This window comes from Cajanus cajan, chromosome 5 (assembly GCF_000230855.2).
Source record: "Cajanus cajan strain Asha chromosome 5, NIPB_CcT2T_4, whole genome shotgun sequence".
Classification (NCBI taxonomy): Eukaryota; Viridiplantae; Streptophyta; class Magnoliopsida; order Fabales; family Fabaceae; genus Cajanus; species Cajanus cajan.
Genome location: NC_138521.1, coordinates 3,285,000 through 3,296,339, shown reverse-complemented (window position 1 = coordinate 3,296,339; position 11,340 = coordinate 3,285,000). Strand labels below are relative to the sequence as shown.

Sequence of the window (11,340 nt, the reverse complement as noted above, 5' to 3'; positions counted from 1 at the left end):
TTAAAAATAAGTGTTTTTTTTATAATAATTCTTTGAAAATCACATAAGGGTTGCTTTTTAAAAAAGTAGAAATTTACTTATTTAAAAAATAATAATAAATTTAAACAAACACATTAAAAAATAAAAAAATAAAAAAAGTGCTTATTTTATTTTTAAAAAAAAACTTTTAGAGTAAAAACCAATTACTATTTGACAGTTTTACCAACTTTTGAGCTAAACATTGCTACGTAGTGAATAGGTTTTGTGAGACTATCCTTGTTGCCAGCTTTCGTAGTGAATAAAGTTGGAACAAATAACTTCCTAGTTTCGAATAATGTTCCATCTTTACCCCTAATAAAAAACATTCTAGGTATCCATCTTGCTTTCATATATAGTTACTATTTACTGAGATTAATCAACATTTAAATTTAGCAATGCATGACAGGTAATTCTTTAATTAATTAACTGAATTTAATATTAATTTGACACTGCTTTTTTTCAATTGATAGTAACTAATAATTCTAATCCTACTATGTACTTTCTTACTAATGATCAATTAATCATATTTCAGTACTCCGTGGGAACTATTATTCCTCAAAATATGACGAGGTCTATAGATAATTGTCAGAATGCATGTAGTAAAACACAACAATGATTACGTCTGCAACTTTTGGCTCTAAAAGTTTATTTCTCATGACAATACCAATTTGAAACGGGACAAAAATAATAATTATTTTTCATGTGATTTCTCTAATTGGAAAGATATTTAATTAATTTAATAGCTGACCCTACTGACATATTTACGTAATTTGTTTGAATAGCCGTATTAATTATATATACAGGTGCAGTGCAGCCCAAATTAAACTCAACCAAATATCTCATCCAGTTGGTAAATGGTTGTGAATCCATCTTTCTAACTACTACGGCTTAAACAATATAATCACTACAAAATCAAAATATTGATTTCAATCCTTTTTATATTACAAGTTACAACCACATGATTTGTATCGTACTGGTACATATAGGTGCAAATGAAAAGATGGAAATAATAAATTATGAACAAGGGCAATATATGTTGGTGGGTCTTGGTTCTTCCCATGGAGGCGCTGAAAGCATATGAAACTTAAAAAGTGGTTAAATGCAGAAAAACAAAAGTAAAAGCAAAAGAGAGAGGAAAAGTTGTGAAAGGGAGCCAGCTATATGGTGTTCACTTTGACATTAGTGGAAGCATATGAAGACAATGTAGTGTAGTGGTGGTCTCGCTGTTAAAGCCATTTTAACTTTAAACCGAATCAGCCTTGGGTCCAAATCTCACTCTAGTCCTCATTTTGGGACAAACACGTACTACAATAATTTCTCACCAACTGAGGTCATTATAATTTGGAGTCTGCTATATATACACGACAGACACATGTACAATTAATTTTACTAAAATAAGAGAGAAAAAAAGCTACTTACTGACAATGTAAAACACTGTCACAAATGATCATTTATTGATAAATTTGTTAACTTTTATAAATTTATTTTAAAAACTATATTAATAGAGATTTTTATATATATAATGTTAATATAAAAACATTTACACTAGCTAAGACCATTAAATTTTGAAAATAATAAATTATATTAACTGATTGAACATACATAATTAATGAAAAGTCAAAAAGAAAAAGAGAAAATACAAAACAAAGATCCAAGGAGAATTTATGAATAATAGTTTCTTAATAAAAAAAACTTGATTATAGACAATTTTGCAAGCTATGGGATGTTTTTTTGAGTGATGATATATGAACACTAGTTTGAATTACATACATTGTTCAAAAAAAATTAGATCAATCATAATATAATATCATAAATGAGATTAGTGTTTGATCTAATAAATTAAAAGTATCTGTGACAAAATAAAAGAAAATGTATCACGTACTCAATCAAAACCTATTATTACACCATTTATTTATTTCTTATTTAGTTTTATCACCAATATTATATTTCCAATTTTTTAATTTTTAAGTATTATCTAGATATCAGGTATCTATATGGATTATTTTCTTATATTATACTTTTTTTCTTCTTCACAAGTATCCTTCTTTAAAATTAATCCTTATTTGTAAGGGAGTATCTCCCTTCCTTAAGATTCAACTCTTATTTTCTTATGCTATACAAGCATTTCCAAATGCAAAGATTCAATATTCCCTTTCCTTTAGATTTTGTATAAATAGGGGGTAAATTAGAGGATTTACTTAACAAATTCACAAGACTCATTCTTATAGATGTGAGTCCATCACCTTATACTTACTTCTTTAAAAGTGTAAAATATAGTTTAGTATATAAACACTTACGTTTTACTGATTCTAAATAACATGAAATTTCTTTTGAAATACTATCATATATGTAATAGATAGTATATAGAATTTCAATTAATTCCAAACTTTGTTCTTTCGATTCTTGATGTTGTTAGAGTCATTTCCAAATCTTCAAACCAGAAAGAGCCCCATGTAGGTAGGTGTTAATGCATATACCTTCCGGTCCATCAAAAACTTGGACACATAAATAAAAGGAAAATAAAATCGAAGAGAAAGAGAGACGTGGAGGTAAGTACGTAGACTGGTTAACTTGATTTTTATTGTTGATATATAAGCAAAAAAACAAAAGATACAAAATTCCTGAATGCAACTAATAAACATGCATCCTCTCGATCAATAAGACATACACATTATGATAAAAATAATACATCCAAAACTGCTTACAAGCATAACGTTAACGACGTACGTCAATAATGAAAATGAAGATTGTTTTGTTAACAAAGTAATAAGAGAGAGAATTAAGTTTGGTTCTTCAAGTTTTTATAGAACCTCCTTATGAACTCTTCAGCAGCCTTATCCACTTGGTGGTCCCTGTCATCCTCGGAGTTAGCAAGAGGGAAGGGAGAGTCAGTCACCCTCAGCTGCCTCACCACCAAAGGGCTTCGTCCCAACCCAGGAAGAGCCGCTGCTGGCGAGGCTTCCACGGCGGCCTCGTTGTTGAGCATCTCCAACACGCTCTTGATGGCGTTAGCGGTGGCGGCGTCGTCGTCAAGGGTGGGAGGCGCGTGGGCGCAGGTGAAGAAGGGGTTGTGGCGGTGGCGTTTGGTGAACAAGTTGTTGGGAGTGTTGGTGCAGCTGAACTCGTACTCCCTGGCGGCGGAGAATTGGAGGCGGGTGTCGGAGGCGGCGTGGTGGTGGTGGAACATGAGGTTGGCGATGGCTTTGCCGGCGAGCTTGCTGCGGCGTTTGAGGATGACGTTGAGGTGCATCATTAGCTTGCCCTTTGTTATGCCTTTTCTCAGCATGAAGAAGGCTACACGTATCATGTGCCACACTCTCTTTGCTATTACTCCTGTGTTGCTTTCCATTTCTTTTTTATTTGGAATTAATTTTTGAGGGAGAGAGAGTTTTTTTTGTCATGGGTTGAAGAGGAAGAGGGGAAGGGGGGGCATATATATATTGTGTGTGGGGAAAAGGAGGTGAAGAAAAATCTGGAGCTTTTGCTTTTGCACTTGAAGTTGAAGAAACCTACCATAGGCATAGATATTTTAATATTTAATATTATTTGGTTTTTTCTTTTTGTTGTGGTTTCTTCAACCCACTACCCATCTTTATTGGTGGGGGCTGCCTTAAGCTACTTAGCCTAACCTCACGAGTCACGTCACAGTTTCTAAACCAAAAGGAGCTCTCACCTAGTTTCAAACTACAAAAATTATTATCATTAATATCTAAGGCCCTGCATGTTATATTTAAAAACATATTATTCTTTCTATTATTAATGATTTTATTTAATTCATATCTCATTTAATATCATTAATTTTTCTTTTTATTTTTTATTTATTTAATGTTATTTTTCTCTTTTTAATCAATAAAAAATAAATAACTTTTTTACAAGTAACTATTTTTAAATAACTATTCCTTTTTTATTTTTAAAATTTTAATCAAAATCCAAATTTCTAAAATTATTTTAATTTTTTCATTTTAATTAAACAACATAGAATTAATAAATATATTAACATCTAAACTTGGTATTTGTATATACATGAGTATAGATACATCTATTTTTTAGAATTTTATTTTTATTATATTTATTTTCTATTGTTTAGATTATCAAGATATTAACATTTTAATAGTTTAATATTATTTTTTTAACTTATGGGATTAATCTACTATTAGATTTTTATTTTATTACTATTATTAATATATTATCATTGTAGTCATTGTAACACTGTACAATTTTAGTTATTATTGTTGATTTAGAGAAAATATATGTTGTGGTAAATTTGTTGTTAAAATTGTTGAGAAACTAAAAAATTATAGATTATTTATGAGTTTTTAATTATTTAGAGGTGTCTCTAAGCAGAGATCAAAATTGACCTGTAAGGAAGGACATAAAGGTCTTTTTTTATAAGTAAATTTCATAAGTTTATTTCTTCATAAAGTTTGGAGAGAAGAACTTTGGACCTAACTTTCTTCCATTTTTTTCCTAACCTTCTCAAGTTCGTCGGAGATGTGTAGTTGAGTATAGGAGAGTGATTTTTGGTGGTTGAGAGGTGATTTGAGGCTCTAGAAGTTGTGAATCAAGGTTGGTTCAGGACTAGCTTAGAAATCATTATCTTCTTCCTTCTCCTCTAATTCTTAAGGACTTAGAGGTAAGGGAAGCTAGATTTCAAAACTTTTTGAATTGTGAACCTATATGATATATGTGCTTGAATTTTATCAATTTGTGGCTTTGTTGGCTAGTTGATTCGTTTAAATTGAATGTTGAACTTGGTGTTTGTGGCTTATGAAACACGTGAGGAAAAGTTGATAAATTGAAACTATTGAATGGTTGCATGTTGAATTTTGTGACATTTATGAGTTGGTGTTGATGCATAGATGTGTTTTCATGTATTACATGTTGGTATTATATGAGTTTCAAGTAGGATAGAGCAAATTCGTGGGTTTTCTATGTGTCGAACGTGACTCAAATCAAGGTTTCTCTGTCTTGCCCCCTCTAAGGGCAAGATTGGTGGTGTCGAGCTTGAGGATGGAAAATAACCTATGACTTGGTCACGTTGGACGTAAGGTAAGAGAATTGTCTCTAACCTAGTGACACCAAACCCCAAGTTGTGTGGGACCCAACATGATCAAGACAAAACTCAATCTAAATGACATCAAGCACCAATGTAGTGACACTGGACGTGAGGAAAGAGAATCGTCTTTGTCTGAAATGGGGCCACGTGTGGAAATTACCATGTTAGGCATGGGAGAAATAGGGATCTCTATCTCATTTCACGTCAGGTAAGGGGAAAATGGCGTCGGGTGTGGATTACCTTATGAATGTATGTTGAACTTCTTGTTAAGAGTTGAATATATGTATATGTTAGTGGAATCCTTTACATATTGTATGATGATTAAAATTGTGTTATATATATATATATATATATATATATATATATATATATATATATATATATATATTGATGTATGATGTTGAATCTTTATGCAATGATCTAGTATTATGTATATAGATGATGAAATGGTTGAAAGTTATTGTGAGTTGACAAGTATGTTGAAAAACTATGGTAGTTGAGTTAAGAATGATTCGCCATTGAAATTGTATTATTTTGATTGACCTAGCTAAAGGAGAGATTGTTTTTAAAGTTGCATACCCCATTGTGAAGATATTGTGTTGTGGAGCTTCGAGAGTCCAACTTGTTGAAATTTTTTCTTGAAAAGTTGACCCTTGATGTTAGTAGTTAAGTCTCCTTTAAGACCTTAGCTGATGCAGTATGTGGTCCAAGTTGAGACATATCGACTATAAGTGACCACTATTGATTCGTATGTGGAAAAAGTCGAGACATACAAGCATAAAGCAATCAAAACACAGTAAGGTATAAGATAGGAGGTCAAAATTCCTAACTAAGTACTAGAAAGACAGAACATTTGGAGGGTAGTCGACAAATTAATCTTATAGGTGGCTCAATTGTATTAGCTAATGTTGTGGTAGGCTCACTCCTAAGTTGTTCTACCTTGACAGAAATACTAGACTTCATAATTTAAGTGACAAAATTCGAGAAACCATGTTATTATGGATTATTATCCAATTTGGTTGTTTGATCTAACTAGATTGAAAAGATCAAGTTGTTAGTTTGGTAGGGTTACTACTTATACTACTCATCTAGTTGAAATGCGTGACAACTATGAAGTTGATTTGTTGTACATATGTGGTTGAGTTGTATTATGCATATGCCATGTTGAGATGTTGTGCAAAGTGAATGATAAATTGTGCATGTGATGTGTTGATATCTATGTTGTTTACATGTTATGTTGAATTATGATGAGTTGTATTATTGTGTTGCTCAAGTTGCAATATATATTGTAATGTGTTGAAATAAGTTGAGTTGCCTATGTTGATAGTATAGTAGGTTTTACTTCTATATTGTTCATGTTGATTTTTTTGAATACTAACTTACTTTTACATATTTTTATGTGATTTGAGCTATGATTATCATACTTGGTATAAGAGTAAAATAAAGATAAACTATTATTGATAAAGTTATTTTGAGGTCATGTTGATGATGACAATTCTTATCTTTAGGCTACTTTAGAGTAACTAGCATGCTAGTTGGTAGATGTTAGTTGGCCGACAACCTAAATTTATATATTGCAACTTTTAAATTACTTTATCTACATATATATATATATATATATATATATATATATATATATATATATATATATATATATATATATATATATATATATATATATATACTTGTATAGTATTTCAGTTATTAGTACAAACTATTGTACATGTATATATACTATTACTTGTATATCCAAGAACTATTTTATATTCATCTTAGGTAGGAATATATATGTTTTTCCATTACTTATAGTTGAACCGTTAAGTGTCAACATCATAATAGGTTTTTCTTGAAAGTGTAGGATTGCTTTAATCTTAATTTTTTAATTTTTATAAATTATTAATAATTTTTATTTGGATGAAAATTATAATTTATATAACTATATTCTTATAAAAATTAATTATTACTTTAATAATATTTATCATATCTTAAACATTAATTATAATATTAATTTATTATAATTAAGAAATAACTATTTTTCTTAAAACATCTAAAATAATAGAAAATATTATAAAGTAAAATAAATAATTAAAAAATTCACGCATTATAATAATTTGTTTCTAGAATAATAAAAAAATATTGTAAAGAAAATTTAAAATATAACTTAAACATGTTAGATATTATAAATTGATAAAAAAAAAACAAAAAAGATGTAAAAAAACATTACTTAAATCAAGATGTCAAAATCTATTAAGATATTTTCAATTGATAACATATAAAATAAATTATTTAATCAAAATACATTAAATTTTATATATCATGTGAAAATTAAATTTTTAAAAATTAATTTCAAATTAAAATTAAATTAACCTTAAAACTCAAATTAGCTATGATAGAAAATTGATAATATCACTTAGTAATAATAGTAAATTAATACTATAATAAATATTTAAAACAATCTAAATACCTTTAAAATTATAATAAAATTTTGATTAATGTTTTTAAGAAAATAATAATATATTATAATTTTAAATTTAATTTAAAGAAAAAAAATTAACTTCAATGACAAATATAAACATTAGTAGCTAAAAATAAATAAACTAATAGTATATTGGTATTGTAATTTTAAAAAATAAAAATATTTTTTATATAATATATTAATAATTTATATAATATAATATAATATTCTGAAATAAACGTATTAAAAAGTAATATATGTTAATAAATTTTGATTATAATAATAAAGATAATTAAAAAATTTATAAAAACTAAAACTACTAGACAATAAAAATATTTATACACATTTATATAAGGTACCGAGTCTAATTATTAATATATATATATATATATATATATAATTTAGTTAAATAGTATGAAATTGAAATAATTTCTAAAAATTTATTTCGATTAATATCTCTTTTTTTTGAAAAAAAATCATTTAAAAGAAATATGACAATATAATTCAAATAAAAAAGCAAATAGTATATATCAATACTATAAATTGAAAAAATAAAAAAATATATATTACTGCAATGATAATGTATTAATAATTTAAAATAATATAACGTAAGGTATGAAAAAATAGTAAAATGTAATATTATAAAAAAATAAAAAAGAAATTTATACGTATACATGTAAATGTACGCTATTAATATATATTTATATATTTATTTTATGTTTTTCAATTAAAATTTATGAAATTGAAATAACTTTAGTTATTTCTACTTTATGAATATTTTAAAAATTAAAAATAACTAGTTATTTTAAAAAAATTCTACTGTAAAAAATTATTTAGATAAAAAAAATAAAGGAAAACAAACATTTGAATAAAAAAAAGATAAAAATTAAAAAAAGTTATTAATAAGTCATTAATTAATTACAATATTAATAAATAAATAATATTAAATGACTTAATAAATAAGATACCAATTAAATACATATATCTATCGACAATAGTAAAAAGCACACAAACATTTTAAAGTAAAATATGCAAAGAAAGAATAGCCCTTAATCTAATTTTTCATCCTCCTCAATTTTTTTCTTCCTCAGTCTCTCCCTTTTGTTACATCACTTACCATGTTTTTAATTATCTTTTCTCTCCTTTTTTTATCCACTCCAATTCATCTTGATTTGAGATGTACATTAATTCGTGCTGTTAGAAATATGAGATTTAGAGCACTGCATATGGATGAAGAGAAATATTAAGAGCAATGGTTTTTGAACAATTTATATTTTTCTATCAACACTTTTCATTTTTCTATATCTTTCTTCCTTTCTCTCTATTAAATTGACTAAATCATATATTTAACCTAAAATTGATATGAACTGACTTGAAATAACAAATACAGTAACAACGATGTAATTGGTTGCGACCTGGGATGAACTTGTGATTTGTGATTCATAAGTTGTAGTTGAACTTAATTTTTAGGCAAATTTAATTTGAATTTACTTAAGATTTATTATTGATTTTAACGTTGTGTCCATGCATGTAGGGTCTGAACTTTTTTTTTTTTTTTTTACCTGAACTTCTTATATCTCATTTTATAATTTTTATTTGTATTTTAAATATAAAAAAAAAAAATATATTTAGCTATTTTCTCTTATTTATCTTTGGCAAAATCTACCCACCTTATCTCACCCCATGTTAACATTCCAATAATTTCCATGGCAATCACAATGGGTGGCGTTATCTCATACCAACAACAACGGTGGGTTGTACACTCTAATTACTGCCCATCATTTCCGGCGTGCGGCCGTGTCCGCCGCCAATCAGGGCGGCGCTGTAGGATTTTAGGACAGCTCTCCAAACGCGCTTACAATGACGATTATCGTTCTCATATGTAACTGCAAAAATAATTTAGAGAATGAAATTCATTTATAGTTTTTAATATTAATCATTCTTTTAAATTTACTATAATCATTTAACGCTAGCTGTTACCTCTGATTTTGTTTTATCTTCCTACTAACTACTAAGCAATAGAGATGTTAATGATATATATATATGTACAACACAAATAAAAATATAGTAGAGACTAGAGAGTAGAGACTCCTCGTGTTTGGTAATTAATTTATTCCACTTCATATGATTGGTAATACGTAGAATACATCTCACAAAATTACAAAATAAACAGAGAAACCACTGAACAAAAAACAAAGAACCCTCTCTAGTAAGGAAACACAAACAATATCTCAGAAGAAACCACCCTATAAGGTGTGAAAGGTACTAAACCAAAAAAACCTCAGAAGTCAACTTCGGTCTTCTTCGACATAAGGCCATATTTTATCCCGAAAGACAGCAATGGAAGCATCACCAACCAGATCAACAAGATGTGCGTGGGGTTCTTCATTAATACTTACAGATTCAATGGAAGTCCTAGCTATAGCTAGAGTAGTCAGCCAATAAAAATAAACAAAACACCTAATTAAAGATCATGTCCCCTTAATTACACTAGTTCAACCGAAAGCTGTTAGCATGGGTGTTGAATTTTCAATTTGGACATGAAGTCAGATGGAAGGTACTACTTTATTCCTAAAAAGTGACATAGTAAGGGAGAGTTATATTTTCTAGTTATATATATATATATATATATAAAAACAAAAATTGCTAATACATGATTGATCAATTGGCGATTTTGATATCATTGATCTCTCTTGTGATAGCTGGAATGCAACTGGAGCTACGAGCAATCCCTCCTTTCTTTGGCCCTGCAACTTTGTCCCTAGGGCTAATGGACTTAGCCCTTATTCTTCCATCTATGGTGTTCTTTTTCAGCATCTCTTTCATGGCTTGAGCCTGAAACAGAACAGGGAAAGCCCTTCCATATTTGTTGAACCTAACACACGCACTCATGTGTGCACCCAAGGCCTCATCTTTCTTCCCTCCATTTTTCTCCAACTCTTCCTTCACAGCCTCAGCACACAACCCGCACACCCACTTCCCGTTGAACTTGTCACGCACGCGCTCTATGTACTCGGGCGTGCACTCCTCACACATGCCACAGCACTCACACTTGGCATTCTCCACCTCAGATATCGCTGGCAGCTTCAAATCATCGATCTCTTCTTTTGCCAATTCAAAGGAGATGTCAGAAATAGTTCTTTGAAGGTTGTCGGATGAGAGCTTCGGAGGCTTTGATATGTTGTTGTTCCTAGAGAAAGAGCTTGACAAAGACTCACCATGAGGTGCCATAATATGTATGTGTGTGTGTGAGAGAGAGTAGTAGAACTTGATTGCTGCAAAATAGGGTTTGGCTCTGAGTTTAAGAGAGTTGTTTGTGTTGGAAACAATGATACACTATATGGAGAGAGTACTTGAACAGTGTCTAATTAATATGGCAGAAGAAGGAAGAGGTAATCGTATTTATACTGGTTCAGCTTGGTTGGGTGAATCTAAGGAGTGTGAAGTTGGGTGGATCTTAGAAACTGGAGGGTCGGTATCCATGGTCGTGAACTTGCTAGATTTTTCACGAAAGGTTTAATGAGAAAGCAAGGGGTTGTGTAGCTTTTAGAAGTTTGAAATAAATGTGCATCTAATCTGAAAGATTTGTGTGTTAGCTTCTTTTGTTGTTATCTATATACTCATTTCACTTACAAGTGCAGTTCCGTGCTTGGTAGTTGTGTTAACGTTGTGTCCAAAAAGGAGGTTAAGACACATGCTGCATGCAGCGCAATGCATGCTTTCTTTAGAAAGAGATAGGAAACTAATTTACCTCCACCCCATTTTGGGTGGAAGAGATATCATGTTTGATTTAATACATAAAACACTCTTT

The 11,340-nt window shown here is 29.4% G+C and overlaps 2 protein-coding genes across 2 annotated transcripts; both read right to left on the bottom strand.

Annotated features, from left to right (window-relative positions):
- Window positions 1-2,568: 2,568 nt before the first annotated feature.
- On the bottom strand, window positions 2,569-3,506 carry LOC109809853 (uncharacterized). The gene has a single exon (XM_020373258.3). It carries the CDS (start codon window positions 3,365-3,367, stop codon window positions 2,798-2,800), a length of 570 nt encoding a protein of 189 aa, XP_020228847.1. The 5' UTR covers window positions 3,368-3,506; the 3' UTR covers window positions 2,569-2,797.
- A 6,118-nt stretch (window positions 3,507-9,624) lies between these two features.
- LOC109809640 (uncharacterized) lies at window positions 9,625-10,916 on the bottom strand. Its single transcript, XM_020373005.3, has one exon. It carries the CDS (start codon window positions 10,758-10,760, stop codon window positions 10,191-10,193), a length of 570 nt encoding a protein of 189 aa, XP_020228594.1. The 5' UTR covers window positions 10,761-10,916; the 3' UTR covers window positions 9,625-10,190.
- Window positions 10,917-11,340: the final 424 nt, after the last annotated feature.

What these genes read in the sequence shown, in the direction of transcription:
- LOC109809853 (XM_020373258.3), bottom strand. Translation starts at nt 3,367, where the DNA reads ATGGAAAGCAACACAGGAGTAATAGCAAAGAGAGTGTGGCACATGATA.
- LOC109809640 (XM_020373005.3), bottom strand. Translation starts at nt 10,760, where the DNA reads ATGGCACCTCATGGTGAGTCTTTGTCAAGCTCTTTCTCTAGGAACAAC.